Source organism: Antrostomus carolinensis, unplaced genomic scaffold, assembly GCF_000700745.2.
Source record: "Antrostomus carolinensis isolate BGI_N321 unplaced genomic scaffold, ASM70074v2 scaffold5073, whole genome shotgun sequence".
Taxonomy (NCBI): Eukaryota; Metazoa; Chordata; class Aves; order Caprimulgiformes; family Caprimulgidae; genus Antrostomus; species Antrostomus carolinensis.
The window spans coordinates 4833-26828 of record NW_010303027.1 but is presented as its reverse complement, the minus strand read 5'-3'; the positions used below and the strand labels follow the sequence as shown (position 1 = coordinate 26828).

The 21996-nt window shown below is 47.4% G+C and overlaps 1 protein-coding gene across 1 annotated transcript; it reads left to right on the top strand.

The window, feature by feature from the left end:
- Positions 1-3777: 3777 nt before the first annotated feature.
- LOC104521835 (nuclear receptor-interacting protein 2) lies at positions 3778-21753 on the top strand. Its single transcript, XM_010163954.1, has 6 exons — positions 3778-4008; positions 9293-9469; positions 16472-16554; positions 17021-17148; positions 20501-20553; positions 21661-21753. Exons 1-6 carry the CDS (start codon positions 3778-3780, stop codon positions 21751-21753), a joined length of 765 nt encoding a protein of 254 aa, XP_010162256.1.
- Positions 21754-21996: the final 243 nt, after the last annotated feature.

Below are 21996 nucleotides of genomic sequence, written 5' to 3'. Positions count from 1 at the left end.
TGGCTCACCACCCTCACACCAAACAATTTCTTCCTCACATCTCATCTCCATCTCCCTTCTTCCAGTTTCAAGCCATCACCCCTTGTTCTGTCACTCCCTGCCCTTGGACAAAGTCCCTCCCCACCTTCCTGGAACCCCTTCAGGTACTGGGAGGCCACTGGAAGGTCTCCCTGGAGCCTTCTCTTCTCTAGGCTGAACAGCCCCAACTCTCTCAGCCTGTTCTCACAGCAGAGGTGCTCCAGCCCACGCATCATTCTCGTGGCCTCCTCTGGACTGACTCCAGAAGGTCCATGTCCTTCTGCTGCTGGTGGCCCCAGAGCTGGAGGCAGCACTGCAGGTGGGGTCTCAGGAGAGTGGAGCAGAGGGGCAGAATCTTTTACTTTTCTAACACAGGCTGTTGGTGAGTCATACACTATCTTCCAGGGCCTACAAAAGATGACTGAGAAAGGCATAGCTACTGGGAATAAATTTAAATTTGCCACACTGTGGTCTGGCTCTCCATTTGAAAACCTTTAAGTGTCCATTCTGCAAAAAGATGAAATCATCTAACCTACTTAGTAAATGAGCTCTGTTTAAGAAGAACAGGATGGAAGAAGTAACAGCTGAATAGAAAAAAACAGTGACCTAGAACCCAGCATGCTTCTGAAGGGGAAGGTAATATGTCAGCTGACTCCACCTCCTTTGAAATGCTACAGGGTTTTTTGTCAGATCTGGGAACTATATCACAGTATATAAAGACTTAAGTGACCTGCTCTTTGAAGCAGAAAGGATGAAGGAGGGGAGAAAGCTTTATGTAAGATTTGAAGAATTCTCCCCTTTGAGGCACTAGGAGAGAAATCTTTGGTGAGTTAGGGGCCAGGATTAGCTGATCAGACCCTAAAGCAGGACTATTTCAAGCAATGGCTCCAGCAAGACAAACCAATTTTGAATGGGCTTTGACAACGTGTGGGGCATGAGCAAATAATAAAGGTGCAAGGACAATCTGAGACTGAGAACTATGAGCTCTCTTGCCAATCCATACACATCCATACACACATCCAAGGTGGGAGATAATCTCATCAGAGGTTGTGTAACTCTGCCCATAGGTTTCAAGGCAGGGACTGTAGGGGATCTGGTCCCAAGATGTTCTCTTCTACTTTACAGTTTTAAGATCTGTTCTGAGGTTTTTAAGAACATTGCCAATGATGTTTTGCTGCCAGCAGAAGCAGAGCTGAGGTGTTCACAGTCTGCAGGAGGGGAAACAGGGCCCTGTGAGAGCAGAGGTGCATGATTCAGTACTGCTTTATGGACATGGTTAAAGGACTTGATAACAAGACTCAGAGGATGCTCAGTGAGGCCACAAGAGGTCAAAAGTGTGTGTAAATTAGGAATCATGGCAACTTACAGGTGAGAAAACAAGACTGTGGGAACACAGCTTCCCTGGGAACAGCCATTATTTAAACTCTCTTCTTAATTCAGCTTGCAGAGAGACAAGGACAGCTGAAAACAGCACTGCTGAGCTCTTGATGGGACTCTGCCTGCATTATGATGTTAGAATTTAGCCTTGTAGTGTCAAGCATTTAGAATATATTTCTGCTGCCATTCCTGCCAAATCCAGTTCTGCAAGTTGTTGCTGTGGGAACCATGATACCTTGTGTAAGGCATACTGGGAACAAGAAGGTTAACCTCATCAAATTTTAGAATGACTCTAAAAAATGACCAGCCTCCTTTCATTTGAGGACCAAAGATCCCAAGAGAAATGCTAACACCATGATGATTACCATGCACAATCATGCTTTACATGGAGGTCAACTTTTTTGTAGTTTCTGCCACCACACTGAGGTCCCACAGTAGCTGACTGGACCCATCTTTGTACAGGGACCATTGGATTTAGGTCCTAACGTTGCGAACTTAGGGTTATATTTCTATATTTTCTACATTATATAGAAATAATTGGTATCAGCAAAGTCGAATGTTACATACCACTAAGCTGGAAAGAAAAGGAGTAACAGAAAGCCTCCTTTTGCTGTAACTTTCATAGTTTGTTGCTGCTGTTCCTTCTATGTCACACACAAAAGTGGTTTCACCCCCAGCTGACCTTCACAGAAAGGTACTGCTGTCCTCAGCTTCATAGCTGAGTAAAACTCAATTTCTTCCTCCGTACATGATGTCAGAACTGGTGTTTACTGGGGCAGTGCATTCACCAGTGAAAAGGGATCAAAATAAAGCAGCTTCAGTTCAAGTTGAAACCTAAGAGTTTCAAGCAGGACAAAGTGGAGGCAGAAAGTTGAAAAATAAAGTTCTGCCATGTCCTCTCTCCCCTGAGAGGAGGGATGGCTGCACTGGTCCAGATGCAATGTCATCACATTCTGAGTAAACAAGAGTCAAGTCCACTGGTATCAACAAGCCACAATTTTAGGCTTTTGCATCTTCATGTCCAGTTCTGGGGCCACCAACACAAGAAAGACATGGACCTGTTAGAATGAGTCCAGAGGAGGCCACAAGGATGATGCAAGGACTGGAGCACCTATGCTGTGAGGACAGGCTGAGAGTGTTGAGGCTGTTCAGCCTGGAGAAGAGAAGGCTCCAGGGACAATTCTAGTGGCCTTCCAGTACCTGAAGGGGTTCCAGGAAGGTGGGGAGGGACTTTGTCCAAGGGCAGGGAGTGACAGAACAAGGGGTGATGGCTTAAAACTGGAAGAGGGGAGATTGAGATGAGATGTGAGGAAGAAATTGTTTGGTGTGAGGGTGGTGAGCCAGTGTCCCAGGTTGCCCAGAGAAGCTGTGGCTGCTCCTCCCTGGAAGTGTTCTCGGCCAGGTTGGATGAGGCTTTGAGCAACCTGGTCTAGTGGAAGGTGTCCCTGCTGATGGCAGGGATGCTGGAACTGGATGATCTTTCAGGTCCCTTCCAACCCAAACCGTTCTATGATTTTATGATTCTGGTTCATCTCTTGATGGAGGGTTAAAAATGAGGGCAGGATCAGACCCAATACATTTGTCCTGGCCAGAAGCAGAAACCAAGCCTTCAGCATTTTGTTCAAGCTACCCAGTAAAATCCTTCAGCGCAGCCTATTCCAAATGCGTGACACTCTCTGCAGAAATGAGACCGGGCATGACTCCAGGAGCCCCGAGGCGGATACTCTCTCCGATTTACCGAGGCACTGCATCACCTCCTAGACTGAACCGTGTTGTTGCCAGTTTTTACAGATTCACTGAGATGCGTCAAAGCTCGCCCAGCAGAGACACTGAACTGCACAGCCTCTCACCGAGAGATTCACTGTCCCTTCAGTGTATCAGGGGGACAGGCAGGGTACACACGCAGACGCTCACACACGCGCCCGCGCGCATGCACAGCCTGAGCGAGGAAAGTCCAGCCCCCAACAGCAGGACCATCCTTCTGCTGATGGATTTTTCCAGCCGGAGCATCTTGCCGGCTCTGCTGTAATTTATGGAAATGGGTTTCTGACGTGGGGTTTTTCTGTTACGACAGGGACTCACCAGCTAGAGGAGGCAGAGCTGCAGTCAGAGCAGGAGGAGAGAAGGAGAGGAAGAGGTAGGGAGCAGAGGGACGCAAGGGAGTGGAGAAGACAGAGAAAAAAAGCACAGAAACACTTCAGAGATGGGTGAGTTATAACTAAGAGAGCAGGAAGAAAGGCAGAGAAAGGGAAAGAAGGAGAGCTGTGGGGAAGGGAAAGGAGCTCGGAGACTGAATCAGCCTCAGGGGGGCAAACACCAGGAGACGAGTGGAGGGAACACCCCAGCATACCAAGAAGGACCTCTACTGTCTGAATCTTCACCATGAGCACAGGAAAGAGCTGCCCCCTGCCACTGGGGCAAGGAGACCAGGAGGAAAAGCAGAGTGAGGGTACTCCTGACCTGGAGCGACAGGAGTGTGAGGTGGAGCTGAGGAACAAAGCTATTCTGCAACAGAAGAGACGCCTTAAACAGGCCACCCAGTTTGTGCACAAGGACTCTGCTGACCTGCTGCCCCTGGACGGCTTGACAAGGCTTGGCACCTCTAAGGATCTGGTGAGTCCAGTGGGACCCCATTTGGGAGGGGGTCCTCCTAGTAGCCTTCATCCCAGTTGAGAACTGCTGCCAGGCTTTCTGAACGGGTCATGGGTTCAGCAAAGATGGAACTTCCCCTCAGCATCATTTAGGAGCAGGTCAGGGTGAGGGGGAAGAATGTGTTGCCCATTTTTTGCATCCCATACATCCCCATAGAGACCGAACTCCTTGCAGAGGCAGGCAGACATGGACTGGAAGGACTCCCTGGGATCCAATTTTCCACTCACCTGGTACATTAATATGTTCATCTGATACGTATGTTTCTGTGTGGGACATCTCCGAAAGTCCCCATGTATTCCTGCATGATCCAGCTCAAAAGCAGCCTCCTTCTTGGACTCAGCAGGGAGGGAAGCAGAGTTTATGAAACTCCAAGAGGCTTATCTTTGACCTTGTCACCTTTTTGCATTATTCTCATTCCCCCTATTCTTTGGATTTCTGAAGGGACAGGCACAGGGCAGGACCGCTAGCCAGGCACACAGGCAGCTGCAGCAGCCAGCACCCGTGGATAACACGTTTGAGGAGGAGGCACAGGAGTGAGGCCTGTCAGCATCTCCTTGGAGAGACACGGAGCAGGAGGCTTCAGGAAGGGGATCTGTTCCAGCAGCCTGGGCAGTCTGTGGTCTGGAGGGACTTCCCTAAGGCAGGGAGAAATTTCCCATGGGATCTCTTGCTGGCTCAACTTCACACACCTCCCCTTGCTCTGGCAGTTTTGCTGTCTGACTTCTCCTCTCCGTTGTGCAGTTTAACTGCTCAAGGATACAGAGATCTACAGCAATTTCCCAAAAGAGATCCTGGGTCTGGCCAGTGACAAGGGCACAGCCACTTAATCCAATTCTGCCAGTGGGTGTCATAAAAGATCTTGCCCATCCCTGCAGCTCGTGCTTCCCCCTGTATCAGACCCTCAGACCATCTCAGCAACACCTCAGGTGTCCACGTGTGTGTATCATCTCCTCCAGCCATTTCCCAGCTCCCATGGCAGGCCCTATGGCTGCTGGCTGTGAGGTGCTGCTGCACACAGGGGCAGGGTGTGCGAGACAGGCAGGGTCCTGGGCAGGGGCCCAAGGAGAAGCCATCCCCCTTGCTGAAACCTTGGGGTGCAGACAAGGGGTCAGTGCCACCTGCCCATGCTGACACAGCCTCCTGCTCCTGCCATCCTCCCTGCTGCTGCCTTGGCTTCTGCTGAGTGTCCCTGTCTCGGCAGGGCCAAGGGTGGCTCCTCAAAGTCACCCTGGGCCGTTGCCTCCTGCCCTGCACGGCCATACACACGGCTTTTCAATTGGTTTCATTGAGTGTCCCTCTGGCCCTGAGCACACGAGAGGTCAGTCACGCCATGGTGGTGTTAGCGAGTGACACGGCCTCTCCTCCCCGCGGGGAAGGAGGTCTGGCCATATTGGAGCCTGGAGGGCCTGTTCAGGCTGGCAGCAAGGCAGGCCAGCACCAGCTCTTCACACCCTGCAGATGAAACCTCTCCTCAGGAGGGGACAGCCAGCCATACCCCTGGGCTCTTCCTTGTACAGCTTTTGGCAGGGAATGGGGAGGAGGAGCCACTTTTGAGTCTTCTAGAGCATGTTTGCTGAGCCCAACCACAAAGGCAGAGAGAAACGTGTCTACCTGCTTTGCTTCAGAAGTGACTCCTGTCACACCATGCTCCAAAAGGACAACGGCGGTGCCAGCCAGAGGCACCATCAGAGTCTAATGGGTTCAGCAAATGGAAATTTCTAATGGCAATTAGTGTTAGAAGGCACAAAATAAAGTGTGGCACCTCTGCGAAGTCCACACACATAGTGCCATACCTGAGGTCAATGCGGTAGCTGTGGTACTTCTGTTTCAGGTTTAGCTTGGAGGAGGAGAAGAACCAAGCCTTAGGTTTCCAAGAGCAATTCAGCAGTCTCTGTGACTTGATGGGCCACTGTGTTATGGCTGTGATGTTTTGGAAGCTGCAAATTAGAGTCCAAAATATGCTTTCAGGCACTCCTCCAGCCCCATGCAAAACTCCATCTATGTTTCCTAAATGGATCTGTCTCCCTCCTGGAGGACAGGAATGCAGGGCTGAAAACAAAGCAGCAGCAGGAAATGGTGGAGCAATTGATCTTGGAGAGAGTGCAAAACACCCTGGAGTCCTACAGCATTTACACTGGGAGGAGAGTTTAATTAATTCCCCAAAACATGTCTCTACTGACAGTGCCAGAGGCTCCAGCTGTGGCAGCCCTGCATGGCCTAAAATTAGAGCAAGGCATTTAAAAAAACTACATGTTTTCTTACACAGTCAAAGTCAGGCTGTTACTTTTTGCCACTCTTTTCTGTGGGTTCTGGGTGTGTGTTCAGCTTATGCAATGCATCCAGCAGTGTCTGGGATTTGATGGGCCCGTCATATCTCCAACCATGAGTAATTATACATTTCAGTGGAGACCTCACATTTCCAGCTTTATAACAACTACAAGCATGACTTTTTTTTTTTATTAAATGAAAAAAAAAAAAAGTAGCTGCATGAGTTAAAATATTCTGGCAATACCAAGTACTTCTGAAGATCCGAAGATCGCAAAAATCAAGATCCCCAGCTCATACCACTGCACTAATCATAGCAATGCCTTGAGATTTCACATTGGAGAACTTGAACATGATGAGTTGCACTGGGAACCTGCTCTGACCCTCTAAAATCATAAGAGGGCTTCCCTTCCAGCTACTGGCCACAACTCCCTTCAGGTCCTCCCTCATCATCCTCTTAATCTCATTGTTTCTTAGCAGCCCAAGAGAGACAATGGTCTCCATTTCTCCATCTCACTGGAGAGACACAAGACAGGGGAGGCCCCAGGAGTCTGTTCTTGAATCACAGTCCTAAAGCTCAGCTACTCCCCATCAGTGCTTGAGTTCTTCCCAGCCTGAGTGACAAGAAGGGGACAGAGGTGGCAGCTGCAAAGGGCTTGCTCCTTCCGTGGGAAAGGTTGCAGGGAGGGGGAAAGGTCCTTTGCATGCCAGATTGTGAGAGGAGACAGGAGGGAGGATGGGAATTTGGAGACCTGCTGTTGGTTGCCTGCCCTTTCCCATGGTCCAGATGTGAGCTGGCAGCCAAACTGGCACTGTGCTCAGAGTATTTAGGGAGGGAAGTACAACAGCCAGCTGTGCAGTAGGCTGGGAAAACACTGGGAACAGAGGGATATTTTTACCACTACTGCAGAGTCTCTCATGCATCATGTGAAGGATCTGACTCTCATCTCTTGAGTGATGGGTAAGCAGATGCATGAGGGACTCAACACCTTGCAATGAGCAAAGCTGAGTGCAGCCAAAGAGCCAGTAACAGCTCTCCTGCTCCAACCATTGGCCAAAATGGACAAGCCAGTGTGCTTTGAGTTGTAGCTTACAGGCTTCCTCAGCCCTCTGACCTAGCGTGAAGCTGCTCTGAAGCACACACACCCTATAGGGTTCATACAGCCCAGGCCATTGGCAGGTCTGCTCCAATTCAGATGTTTGACCTGCACATTGATAAGACCCTACAACAAACTGCTGCACCATCTGGAAGTTGATTTTTTGTTGTTGTTGTTGTTGTTGGGTTTTTTTGTTTGTTTGTTTTTTTGAGAAAGATGAAAGCAATGGTTTATTCTGAAGCACACCAGCCTGTTTAGGTTCAGTGCCTTTCTTCACATGAGCAGTTGTTACTGAGAACACTACTGTCAGCTCTGAGCTGCTGCTCTGCTGGAGAAGGGCCATGGGGCTGAGTACATGGAGAAAGGACAAAGCTACCTCCAACAGGACTGCTTCATTGATGCTGCCTGTTGTTGACTCAGTAGCTGTGCAGGAACTGGAGGCACTGGATCAATACCGGGCAAAAATTAGACCATTGAGCTGATGACAAAGGGAGCTTTCATTCCAAATCAACAATTTCCTGTGTTGGGACAAGAAGTTTTTCACCATTTTTCTTCCCTTTTGGTGCACCTCCCTTTCTTCTGGGCAGAAGAAAGGGGATAGGAATGAGATAGGAATAGGAGATACATGAGGTATGAATGAGATACATGAGATAGATAGGAATAAAGTTTCTTCAGCCATTGATCTGGCTGATGGTGCTCCCTTCTATCTGTGAACAACATAGGGCTTCATAGATGTTTCCCCATCTAGGAAAGGAGTCAAAATAGTATTACTTCTGATGGAGGGTGAGTGGGTGAGTTGGTTTCAGGGCAAGCAGGCTCATGGGTTGAGATAAAAACAGTTTACTAATTGAAATAAAATAATAATGATAACAACAGTAATAACAGAATATGCAAATGAGCGATGCCCAGTGCCATTGTTCACCACCCACCAACTAACGACCAGCCTGTCCCAACCAGAGATCCTGGAGCACAGACAATCCCCAAACCAAAACCCTGGAATAGCGAGAGCCCAAGTGATCCCCGAGAGAATCCCCCCTATTTCCAGTCAGCCCTGGTTAATGTACTGACCATGATGGGATATGAGATGGAATATCTCATTGGCAGAGCCAAAGGCCAATTTGGGGTTTTGCTAATGACTATGCTTCTCCCTCCCAGTCCTTTGCACCTGCAAACTACCCAAACATGATGACCTTGGGCTCCAGCAGCAACTAACAACATTAGTACCTGATCAACATTCTTCTCATAACAAATCCCACACTGAACCCAACACACAGCTGTTCTGGCTACTGAGAAGAAAATTAACTCTATCCTAGTGAAATCAGGACAGAGGGGAGCAGAGACAGACTCCAAAGTACATTAGAAATCAGTTTTAGTTTCCTATGCAGGGGAAGTTTCCCTCTTCACCACAAATAATTGCTTGTACACCTAAAACTTCTGGAGTCCTGCCTTGTTACCCACATGTACATCATACACATGCTGCATCCCCATACCCTCCCATATTAGAAGGTGTGAGTGTGCCTGGTTGGTGGTCAGCACACACCTACCAGGTTGTGTATCTCAGTACCTGAACAGATATGAGACTACTGAGTGCAGGTTTAGCTGAAGGAACATGCGGGGAGAGCATGCATCAGGTATGTTCTTCTCCTCCAACAATTGCACCCCAGAGGCTTGCCTGTCACAGACATCCCAACACTTTAACATCACCTTAGTGGCTACAGAAAAAAAATCTTGTGATGTAAATAAAGTTTTTTCGGATAATCCTGTCTTTCATCAGGATGATCAGTTGGGTCAAGCATTTGCAATCTGCTTCCCTGGGCTAGTGAATGTCCTTGTCCTTATCTCCATACTTAGCTGGGATTTCTCTTTCTTTGTGATGGAGACAGCAGCCCCATAGCGTGGTTCAGCGGCGCCTCTTGGAAGGCAATCTGAACAAGCTGCGGGGTGAGACCAGGGTTCAGTCTGCACGGGTTCAATCTCCGCTGGCCAAAGACCAAGATGAAAAGATGGAAAAGGAAGAGGAAAGGAGAAAAGAGACTTCACCTCTGCTAATACAGTGCCAGGTAAGGCAACAACACGGTACTGCTGATTTCACAGTGATGGCAAATGATCCGTGAGTTCCAGCTGCCCCACTCCCCAAGGGCCATGAGAAGTTATTAATTGCAAAGCCAGCTGCAGCCAGAAAGAGCAGATTTCCCGCATGGACTCCCTCTGAGTTTGGATTCAGTTCTTCCAACAGAGGAAAGCCTTTCTGCCACATGCATTCTAGTTGTCCATATTTGAGGAGAAATTACCTTAATCCCATCTCCTTCCTTTGGAGGCCAGCTTTCCCAGGATAGGAGGTGTTTCATAACTGCATACAGAAGCAAGGAACAAGGTCTCCTTATTATGTTAAGACAGTTGATTTACACTTACTGGATCCAGTCTGGTCTGATTCTTTCAGGTGTCAAAAGACTTCCTAAAAAAGTGGTTAACTGTGCTCTGAATTAGCGCTGTTGCATTTCTTGATGGAAGCAGTATTTTTAGCTCCCTTTTCTTCTAAAATCCTCCTATATAGCAGAACACGTTCCTGCCTGGCCCCTGTAGGTAAGAAAGGACCTCCAAAAGCTGTGTCCCATGAAAGAGGGCTGCATGGTTTGACCTATTCAGTCATTTGCAGATATGAGACTCACCAAGATATAGACCCAGCGTACAAAATCCATTTTAAAGCTGTGCTTATTTCTGTTATCTGTCCTAAAGAAAAACTCATATGTTAAGAGTTTAAAGTCTACACTTCCAAGAAAAACACATACACCTCTGAAAATTCAGTTGGCACAATTAATTAGATGAACACAGCCTGGTAGCAATTTTCTTAAATGTTGAGATCAAGTATCTCAGTACCACACAGTCACTGTCTAGTTTGTTTTCCAGCCTTTACTGTTGCAGTTAGGCACTGCTTACCCTGGGTTTTAGACTCTGCTGTAGCTAGGTTAACATAACCATACTTGGGAAAACAGACTAGTAGGATGAATGGCTCTCAGTGTCATTTCTCCAAATAGTTGGAGTCTTTCCTTTTTTTTTTTTTTTGAGCAAATGAAACTGTTTCTTTTTCTTTAATAGCCACTCTGTATTGTTCTCTAAGAGGAAATTCAGTGATAAAGGGTGATTTTTTGGCAAGAAAGTACATCGAACAAGGATAGGTATACACATGTATCATATCCCAGGGGCGGGAGCTAACTCTATGTCAGAGTTCACTACTTGTTTCCCTTTGTGTTTCTAAGGGACTGTACCCCAGCTGTCACACACATTATACTTCCCTTCATGAAGGAAGGTTAATGAAGGTCACAGTCAAGGAAATAGGTCTTTGACTCTCCTGGAACTCAGTACTTTCTGCACAGGCATTTCTCTCTTTCTCTGCCTTTCTTAAGAGCCAGTCACTGTTTGCCACACTTCTCACATTGAAGGAAGGGAAGCTCTCCCCTCCTTCTTCTTAATCTTACTGCTTTTCAGGTTCATATTTGTGAACCTCAAAAAGCCTTGCCTGTAACAGATCTACACCAGGAAACAATGCTCAGGCTGCCAGTTCATTTTAACCAGAGAGGTGAGTTGGTACCTTTTGGAGAACTGCTTGACTATGGTGTAACTTTTATTAGAAGTGGAACACCACCCCAGTGAAGTCTCTTCTTTCAGACAGCAGCTCCTGAGAAAAGATAATCTACCAGCATAAAGCTTCCATTTACACTGAGGCAAGGACACTGAACATTTCAAAAACAGTAACAAAGGCATCACCTAACGAGTAACTGACCCTGACTAGGAAATAACACTGAATATATGTAGACTTCAGTGATATGGGGAGATTCAGGCAGTAAGTGTTTTCACTCTAACAGGTCGTAGTTGCCCTGAGCTTTAGGCCCTTTTAAGTTTCAGAGATGACAGACGAAGCCAGTCTATAATAGTTCTATCGCAGAGTCACTCACTCTCCTATTTACTTAGATGAGTTGCTCACAATTTAGCAGAATTGGCCCCTTTTGTGGCAGTTTTTTGCAAAGCACTTTGGAAAGCTTGTCTTGGCTGGCATCTGCATTGTAAAATCAAGCTGTTATATTTTGTGGTGGGGCTTGTCTCTTGCTGACTTGGAAACAGATGCTGAAAGATTCCACTGCTGTCCAAGGCTGCTTCTCCTCTGTGCCAAAGCAACCTGGGATTAATCAACCTTGGTTGGTTAAACCATCTTCTTGATTTTGGAACTGACTTTATTTCAGAAAATAAAGCTCTTTATAGATGGTGATCCTTACTGATTCCCCTCCCCTCTTTCTTGGAAATCCCTATAATGGACCTTTAGATAAGGATTAACCATTACTGGTAGTAACAGACTGAAAATTCTGGGGTGGAGATGAGTGTGGGTAATGTGATGGAAAGTCCTCTTAGTCCAAGAAGGCTTGCAGTGCTCATCAGCTGCCTGTGTACTCCTTACCTAATCTTCATTGGTTTTGTGGTATGCTGGACTAAGGACTCTCCTCAGGCTCTTGGTAAGTTCTCTGGACAAATGGTTAGTGGTATTTTCAATTGAAAGATGGATAACTTTTCTGGAGCTGATAACTGTGAAGGGCTGTTTACTACTGAATGAGATGAAATGTTGTTTTCTACAGAATATTCACTGTCCTCCTATATCTTAACAAGTTTCTAACTTGCAACTTTCCTAGCCTGTTCTGAAATAAAAGGGCCACGGAAGTCATCCTTCCCCTGTACTGGGCACTGGTGAGGCTGCACCTCGAGTGCTGGGTTCAGTTCTGGACCCCTCACTCCAAGAAGGACATGGAGGTGCTGGAGCGTGTCCAGAGAAGGGCAACGGAGCTGAGGAAGGGTCTGGAGCACAAGTGTGCTGAGTTCCCGGCTGAGGGAACTGGGGGTGTTGAGCCTGGAGAAAAGGAGGCTGAGGGGAGACCTTGTGGCTCTGTCCAGCTCCCTGCAAGGAGGGTGTAGAGAGGTGGGTCTGTTCTCCCAAGTGATAGAATGAGAAAAAATGGCCTCAAGTTGTGCCAGGGGAGGTTCAGATTGCATATCAGGAAAAAATTCTTCAATTAAAGGGTTCTCAGGCACTGGAATGCGCTGCCAGGGGAGGTGGTTGAGTCCCCATCCCTGGAGGTATATAAAAGATGGTAGATGAGGTTCTCAGAGATGTGGTTTAGTAGTGGACAGGTATGGTTGGACTCGGTGACCTTAAAGGTCTTCTCCAACCAAACAATTCTATGATTCTATGCAAACTCAGGAATCTGCCTAGTTTGGGTTTAATATCACAGTAACGCTAACAGCTTGTGCATCCCGGGTCTGCCCGCTCCCTAGTGACTCCTTAGCAATTGCTAGCCAGGTCTTCTGTTTCTGAAGAGCATTTTCTGTAGCTGGGCAATGAACAGTTGGCTTCTGTGAGCCACAGGGATGGTTAACTCATTCCCAGCTGAATCCATGTCTGTTAATGAGGAGGATTTGATTCAGCTGGACACTGTTGGCAGGTAGCAGTCTGGGCAGATGTAGAAGCACACCTGACCCGATGCGCATGGTTAATATACCTGCTCAGGTAGTAAGGAGGCACAAGGAAGCTTCTATGAAGCACAGCACAGAGGATGAGGAGGCAGATACTTAGCATATGTCTGCACTTTGTGCTTTATCTTGCTTCTCTGCTTAGTCTGATCACAGTCTTTCCAGGTAGGGCTGATGTGTCAGAGAGGACCAGGCAGCACAGACATTACAGAGGTCTAAAAGCAGAAGGGGATGGAATTTGTCACAAAATCATAGAATCATAGAAAGGTTTGGAAGTGACCTCTGAGATCATCTAGTTCCAAACCCCCCTGCCATAAGCAGGGGTAAAGGACTATCCTCTGGGTCCATTCCATTTCCAGGCTCTTTCTCTCTAGAAGCCTGGACTTTGTAATACCAGCTTTTGCCACAAACAGCTGTTGTCGTGAGGTAAGGCAGGATGTCTCCAGTTGGCCTTGGGGACTTTGATGAGCAGGCACTACTCCTAATCCTGAATGTTTAAACTTGATGTGCCAGGCAGCCTAGAGTCACAGCTGCAATGTTTTTTCTTGAACAAGCAGAAGCATTGTCAAAGTCAGGAGCTTCTAAATAGAGTGATTTGCAGCTCTTCCCTTTCTGTGAGGCTCTAGCATGCTCTCCCACTTGCTTGAAGCAGGTTTATACCAAGAGGCAGAAGGCCAAGAGAATGGGTGGACACTCTGGGTCTGGGAACAGGCAGCAGTTCAGCTGGGTCTCCTACCAGTTCTTTCATGCATGATCTGTATTACCATGGGACAGCAGTTCAAGCTGGGGAGATCTTATAGCTGCCTTCCAGTGCCAGAAGGGGCTCCAGGAAGGGTGGGGAGGGACTTTGAATAAGGGCAGGGGGTGGCAGAACAAGGGGTGATGGCTTGAAACTGGAAGAGGGGAGACGGAGATGAGATGTGAGGAAGAAATTCTTTGGTGTGAGGGTGGTGAGACAGTGTCCCGGGTTGGGCAGAGAAGCTGTGGCTGCTCCTCCCTGGAAGTGTTGGCGGCCAGGTTGGATGAGGCTTTGAGCAACCTGGTCTAGTGGAAGGTGTCCCTGCTGATGGCAGGGGCGTTGGAACTGGATGATCTTTAAGGTCCCTTCCAACCCAAACCATTCTATGTTTCTGTGAAATGGGACTGCTCATTTGTGAAGGAGCTGGGAGAATATTCCTGTAGGAATGTGCAAAGAACTGCAGAGAGAGCTTCTGGTGGCTGGTTTCTCTGTGGTCTGACTCTGTTTCATGAATCTTCCAGCTGGTATCAGGCTGGTTAATTTTTCTGTTCTCCCAGCCTGTGACTTTTTAGTTCCGTGATGGTTTCCATACCATGTGCCAAAGAGCAGCCTTGGGTTGAACGTAGATGTCAATGTGGCTGAGACTGTGAGAAACACCTGGTATAACGGGGAAGGCATGGGGCTGTCAGCCAGAAGTTTGTGAGATCTGTTTTGGCTTTGGGTTTCCTAAAGTATTTAGCATTATATACCTCACCTGGGTGTTGTAAGAAGCCACAAGTGTTTGCAGTCACACAGGACTGTTAATTAACTGGATATAATTCTTTACAGATAAGATATGCTTGCTTTTTACATTAAAGAAGAGAAGCATCTGTGCATATTTTCTGTGTAGATACCACTTGAGCACTGCTCTCCTTGTTCCTGGATGAGGCTATACATGGTGAATGCTCATCCTTCTAAAACCACTGATGTTATTGAAATATAGATCATATATACATAAGTGAGTCTTACGTGATTCTTGGTGAAGTCTGTAAAACAATATAGGTTGAGATCTCTAGCTCCAGTGCTCTTGCAGTTCTTGAGAATTTCTCAACTAAGTGGTCATTCCAGGAACGCAGTGTATCTAAGTATTCATGATGATGAAAATCTTTACACTGATGTACTGCAGATGCAGTTTAGACCAGAGGAAGAGCTCCAAGACAAAGCAGACTTGAAGTTTCCAGCATGAGCAATTAGCACTCAAGCTACAATTTGTGTTGTGTCCGTTTGCAGCACTCCATTATTTCTCATAGGAGGTGGTTTCTCCTGTCTCTTTATAATAACTCACAAAGAGCACATTTTTGAAAATGGGATCTTGGAAATATGAAATGTAGCTTTTGGTGGTGATTAACCCATGTAATAATCATAAACAGATTTAGTTAAGAAATCAGGAGGTTGAGACATTCTCCTGGACCCTACTGGTGCTGCACTGAGTCCCTGATGGTCACGCTGATCTCCTTAAGGTGTTCAAAGCATTTAAGCGCGTCAGGGATGACCATAAGTTTAGAGAAGCTGTGGGAGGTCTGTTGCTGCCTCTGAGTGTCTCATGGCACTCAGTGCCATAGTGGATGGAAGAGAAGGAATCACAGGAAAAATACAAATGATAGCAGGAAGAAAATGAGCCTCCCAAGAGGGAAACTTTATGGCTGGGGTTTTTTTGGGTGTTGGTGCAAGTCAGAGCCTTGAAGAACTAGGCTGTCAAGAATGGGTATGGTTAGGCACTATAGGTAGATTCAAGCCATATTTTGTAGATGGCAGCTATTCATCTTTTCCAGTTCCTTTAGTAAGTCCTGCTCCTCCTTTTTTTTCCTAAATATAACCCTTATTGATGTCCTGATAACACTATTTTTTGCAGACGTCTACCATATATGAGACCTGTTGTTACTTCAGCACCTCTGGCCTGCCATTAAGGACCTATGTGCAGGGGGGGGACAGAAAACAGATGGCAACCACATCTGCTGTTCCCTTTCAAGTGCAAAGAGGTGAAGAAATGAAGTGGGCAAGGCACTGGGGATTATTCCAGTAAGATCATGCAGAGGTGACTTGGGTGCAGGGCATCCAGTCTCTCCCTTTGCTAAATGACACCAGCTGTGAATATTGTAGTTGTAGTGTTCGTGTCATATTTCCTTAAAGAGATGTCTAGGAACTTAATGTAAGCCCCACACAAAATAGACACTTCTTGATTAGGTTGTTTCTTGGATTCAGGAGTCACTTGGATGTGACTTGGGAACTGCCTTAAATCTAAGCTCTTCTCAGGGATGCTTGCTCTGGGTGCTCCTGCTTCTCCCACAGATGACTTCCTCTGGAAACTGTTCAACTGGGAACAGACACCTAGCCCTGGAACACTGTTCCCTGGGAGAGAGGGAGGCTGCAGCCTCCAACAAAGGCTGCAGCACATGCTTATATTCCTTTAGAAGCTTTTGTCATATCAATTATTGCTAATAAAGTCCACATGGGTTTTCTGAACAAACTCACTAGTGATGCATTTGTTGACTGGAGTATTGCCAAGTTAAAGTCACTAATAACAGAAAAATGTCGAGTCAATCAAATACAAATTAAGACAAATTCAAAAAGAAGCCTTTGACAGAGGTTTGCAGGGTTGCTAGGGAGACCACCACTGTCTTGGATGAATCTCCTGCCTTCCAACTACCCCCTAAAAACCCCACATCTTTGGCTGTGTGGCTAAGGAAGTCCTAAGGGATTGTCACACTGTTGGAGGAGCAGGTATGCAAATTCTGAGCCCACAGTAATCATCTGTTGTTGTTTTTTCTAGTGCCAAGGTCAGGTATTGAAAGCGACGGTTAACACTGGGTGTCTACCAAATCTCATCTCCAAGAGCTGTTTAAACCAGCTGGGGTAAGTCTTTGTGCAGTAGAAAAGGAGGGGTGGCTAAAAGCAAACCTGTGGCAACAACCTAGGTGCTCTTGATTCCCGGCCTCAATGATAATTACGAGCAGCTTTGCACGTGCACGTGGCTGTGTAGGAGAAGATGCAGAGGGTGGGCTACAGGGCAAGGCATCAGGAGCACCAGCAAAGTTGCGTGCAGCCCTCAGACTAGTAGGCAGAGCTGTGTCAGTCTGTTTGCGTGTACTGCAGGGCAAAGCTGCCCAGCTGATGGTCAGCCTCAGCAGTGAGGAACCCAAGTGGGACAGCGCCTTTTGGTTTTGCTTGTGGAATCTGCCTCCAGACATGCTGTACAAAAGAGATTCCTCCTCTTGTGGGCCTGTTCCAAATGAGACCAAGAAGTACTGCCATCAGTGAGAAGTCTTGTTTTTCCTCTTCTTCCTCCACTTGAGGTAATAACACCTCTTGTGTCCCACAGGCTGGAAGAAGTGTCTGCCATGGACTGTGGAGATCTCTCTCTTCCCATCCCCAGCGCTGTTGGTCGAGTAGAACATTTGGAGTTGCAATTTGGCCAGGAGACAGTGCTGTGTTCAGCACTGGTTGTAGGTGAGAGTGCCAGCCCCTCCTCTCTCCGTTTTCCTGTGTCTCTCTTGCCCCACCAAGGGCTTTTAAAAGGATCTCTGGGAAAAGTGTAATGTGGTGGGAGGCTGGTGACGTGGTCACCTCCCCTGCAGGTCAAGACCATTACACGCTATGAATAACTTCAATGTAACCAAAGGCAAAGGGCATAGGAAGAGTCCAGAGAAGACAGAAGATGTTGAAAGTGGGGAGAAATTAGGTGCTTTTCGGTCTTAACACAGGATGTGGAAAATTCTAATTTCTTCTAAAACAGATCTTTCTTAAAATCATCCAGACTGCTTGTTTAGTTCTCTGGTGCCCTACGCTCTCCTGTTGAATGTGTCTTTGGCTGGATGGAAGTCATCAGAGAAACTGATGTTGGGTACAGCTTGTTCCCCAGAGTGTTTCTCTGTGTACTCATCTGCCTCTACTGCAGGGAGCATCCTGGAAGAACCTGGTAGCCCCAGAGTGCTGAGTTTCCCTCAGTGTCCTGAGACCGGACCCTCTGAAGGAAGGAACCATAGGTCAAGGTCAAGTCAGCAGGCACTGGAGCACCCCCAGAAAACAGCAGAAAGACTGCATGTTCTGCATTTACATCAAGCTGTGCATATGCTGAAAACAATTTAGTAATGTTTTTTCCCCTCTTCCTTTTCCCTATCAGTCTTCCAGCTTCACCCTCTTGCCTTTATCTGTCTCCTCATCTTTGATGAGCACTATTCATCTTCCAAGGCCTCCTTTGCTCCCTCTTTTCATGTGCATTCTTTCCACTTTCCTAGTCATCTAGAAAGAGCTCCTGTCTCTTCCACATTCCAGTTCACTCTTCTTCCCTGGTTTCTCCTCTACTAGTTCTTGCCCTTCGTGGGGAGTCTGTGTTAGTACCAGCACGGGTGAATTTAGCCCGGTAGCAGCTATCCATTTGGCTGGGATGTGGAAATGGCTACCTGGAAGGAGCAGAATTGCTACATAATCTGTGCCTTACACCTCCTTGGGCACACAGTGCTCTTGCAAAATTCTAAATTAAAAATTTATAAAATACAGCCACTGGTTACAGGGCAAGCAGGCATCCAGGAGACATGGGAAGTGTTGATGATGTTACTGGTGGCTGCTGAATCCTGCAGACTCCAGGACCCAGAGATTCCTCTTTCTCTGACAATGAGGTCCAGATGGATACCTCTAAAACCCAGGAGGTTGCTCTTGCCCCGTCCAATGCATGTTCTTAGTGGCAGGTTGGCACAGCAGCAAAGCTGAATATGTACTCCAGAGAGGCACATACAGAGAGGACATGGACACGGCCACCCATGCAGATCACTACACACAGAGCAGTGCCTTTACCAGCACTCACAGAAACACCAGCACAGAGACCCCAGTCCTGGTCCTCCTCTCTGGCTGACCCGGATTGAAGTTCACTAGCAGAAGCTGCTACATCCTCAGCCTCTAGATTCACAAGCACACTCATATTCAGTTTTCAATTAACAGCACAGCTTCGAGGTCTGTTTTATAGCCATGTCTGCACCCTCGGCCCCTTACTCAGCCACTGACCCAGACTTTGAGTGTTTCCAGATGCAGGTTTCCTCCTACTCACTGGTTAGACCAGATTTAAATTTGCTAGATAATTATCTATACAAACCCACAAGGATATTGGAATAAATTCACTGGGGAAATTATAAACACACCCAAGTCTTTCCAGTTAGTGGCAGTTAGATCTCTCACACATATTCCCCGTCCCCTTCAGTTACTGGATTTATGGTGGTTGCACTGGGTGAGCACTGGGCCAGCAGCCAAACCCAGCCAGTCGCTCACTCCCCCCACCCAGGGGATAGGGGAGAGAATTGGGGGGCAAGGGTAAGGAGACTCGTAGAGTGAGAGAAGAACAATTTAATCACTGAGATAAAATAAAACTTTAAAGTAATATTGATATTAAAATAATAATTATAATAATAATAGTAGTAAAATATGCCAATGAGTGACACCCAGTGCCATTGCTCACCACGCCTGTTCCCAGTTAACGATCCCGGAGGAGTGACAATCCCAAACCGAAACCGCAATCCTGGGAGAGCCAGAGCCCGAGCGAAAGCCAGAGAGAGCAAGAGAGGAAGAGCCCCTCATGAATCTCCTGCCCATGGGGGACAGGAGATGGAACAGCCCCTTGGCAGAGCCAAATGCCCATGGAGCTGATCCATTGCAATATTCCTCGCCCCCTGAGATCTTGCGCTTGCAGACGGACAAACACAAAGTCCTTCACTGCCAGGGACACAAACGCAACATGGGGATGTTCTCAGCATTTCTCTCCTAGAAAATCCCAGCTGAACCCAACCCCCAGCGCTGTTCCAGCTGCTGAACAGAAACCAGCTCTGGCCCAACTCCACACCAGGACAGGCTTATAAACCTAGTTACTGGAATTTAGACCTTTCAGCACACATTGCAGTCCCTCCAGTTGCTCCCTTCCTCAGTTACTGGCACCCAGACTTCTCTTGCACACTGGTCTGTCTAGTTGCTGGCATCTGTGATCTACGTCCTCTTCTCCAGTTGCTGACACAGAGGAATGAGCCCTGGGACCTGTGGTACCTTCAGTTACTGGCACCTCTCTTGCATTGCCAGTCCCTCCGGCTGCTGACCCCTACAGCTGTTTGCCCTTTAACCTGTGGCATCTTCTACACTTGCTGACACTTAAGACTTGCAGAAGTCACATGTAGAGGTTACACAGAAAAAAATTACTTGATAAAATTATTTAATAAGAAGATTGGATGGATTGTGATGATCCAACACAGGGCTCGGTCAGACAAATGAACTGACCAACAGCCTGCTCAAATGTGACTGAGCATTTGTCCCCCCTCCTCTCCATTTTTCCATGCTTGTTCTTCCCTGATCCACCCTGCTGCTTGCCTTCTCCTGCCTTTGGCCCTTCCCCTAAACAGCCCATAGTGAGTTTTACATTATCCCATAAGCCCCTTCTGATATCTCATAGCAAGTTTCAAACAATCCCTCAAAGCCCCTCAAATATCTCATAATACTCGTGATCATCATAGTTCCCTCCTTTTATCAGCTACAAAATTCACTTTGACCCTTCTCAGGGCTGTGCCAAGTAGCTCCTTTGGTGGCTCATCAGTCAGTGCTGGCTGTTGTTATTGTCACTGTTACCACCTGCTCATTAACGTTTGTGTGTTTAATTAATCACTTTCCTTGTTATTTAGTTTATACTGAACCATAGGAACCATAGGCCATAACCATAGAACTTTAGGAACCAGATGCCCTCATAGTCTACATCCTCTTAGAGACAGACTTGCTTTAGACAGGTGGTATATATAGTCTCGAGCCTGATCAGTCTCTTCTCTCTTCTCAGATGATGAAATGCTGGAGTTTTGCATTGGTCTCCAGACCTTGTTGTCTCTCAAGGTAAGGAACAGCTTCTTGCTTATTGCAAGGCTCCTCTCAACAAGTTTTCCACAGCTTGGTTGCTGTAAGCATCAGAAATACTTATGTATTGGTCTTCCAAGGTGCCACTTGCAATGCTTGTTGCACAGCTGCCTGGCTGGCTGTTGTGTGCTCTGAGTCGCTGATTCCTTTCCAGTCTTTCTTAAAGGTTTTAAGAAAGGAATCACCCAACAGGATGCTATCATATCTCCCATTCTTTGTAGGAGCAGAGGAAATGGCAGGAAGATGTGGCAGGGGAGGGTGAGGTTGGCCATGAGGAAAAGGTTCTTGAGGCAGAGGGTGGTGGAGCACTGGAACAGGCTCCCCAGGGAGGTGCTGATGGCACCAAGCCTGACAAGATTCCAGAAGCATTTGGCCAACATGTGCCCTCAGGGACATGGTCTGAATGTTGGGCTTGTCCTGTGCAGGGACAGGAGTTGGACTGGATGATCTTTGTGGGTCCCTTCCAGCTCACAACATTCTAGGATTTGATGATTCTATTCACAACCATACAAGTGGCAAATAGGAAGAGGAAAGTGAAGAGGAAACAAGAAAAGGCAAGGCACACTGTGTCACGAGTTCTGTGTCCCCTTTGCAGGCAGGTGTGAACAAGCTCTGCCCTTGCTTGGAGCCAAGTGAAGGTGTATGAGCACATTCAGTGTCCAACATTAGCTGGACACAGGTGGAAAGAGGCTTCTCAGGGTTAGTGCTCTGCTGAGCCTGGCTCCTGGGTGGCTCAGAATATGGCTGCAGCAAGGTGGCTGCTGCCTGTCAGATATTGGTAGCCGTGTCAGACTCATAAAGCAGGAGAAGCATTGGGCTGAATGGCTGAGTGACGTGAGGACATCACCTCAGAGACAGTCACAGGAAGAAGGGAGGGGAATGGCCCTGTGAAAGGTTTGGAGAGGAACCCAGTGAATAGGGACTAGGAGCCCTGAGGCAGCATGGGGGACAGGGAGGAGAACTGTAAGGTCTCTACAAACCCCAAGTGGGGTTGTTTGATGGTTATACAGGTTTTCCTCAGTCACAGGCATCATGAGATTTGCTGTCTGAAACGTCCAGTGAGTAACTGGCTCTCCTCTTCTTTAGTGTTGCATCGACTTGGAGGAAGGAGTCCTGAGATGTAAAGCACTGAGTGAAGAGCTGCCTTTCCTACATGCCTCTGAAGAGCCTGGCCAGTGACTGGCTGCGTTCCCCATGTCTGGGGCTGAGGAGAGTTGCTGCCGTGAGAGAGAGAGGAGGGTGAGGCTCACGTGCCCCCAACCTTGCTGAGTTCTAGGCTGAGGCATTTGCTGGGGAGTGAACAAAAGGCAAAGGGGTGCTGGAAGCTGTTGTTGCTGGGAGTGCCTCATCTTGAGACATGTCTCTCCTTTCAGTGGACCCTCTTGCTTGTCCCCATGTGCCAAGTGGGCTTTTTGTTCTTGG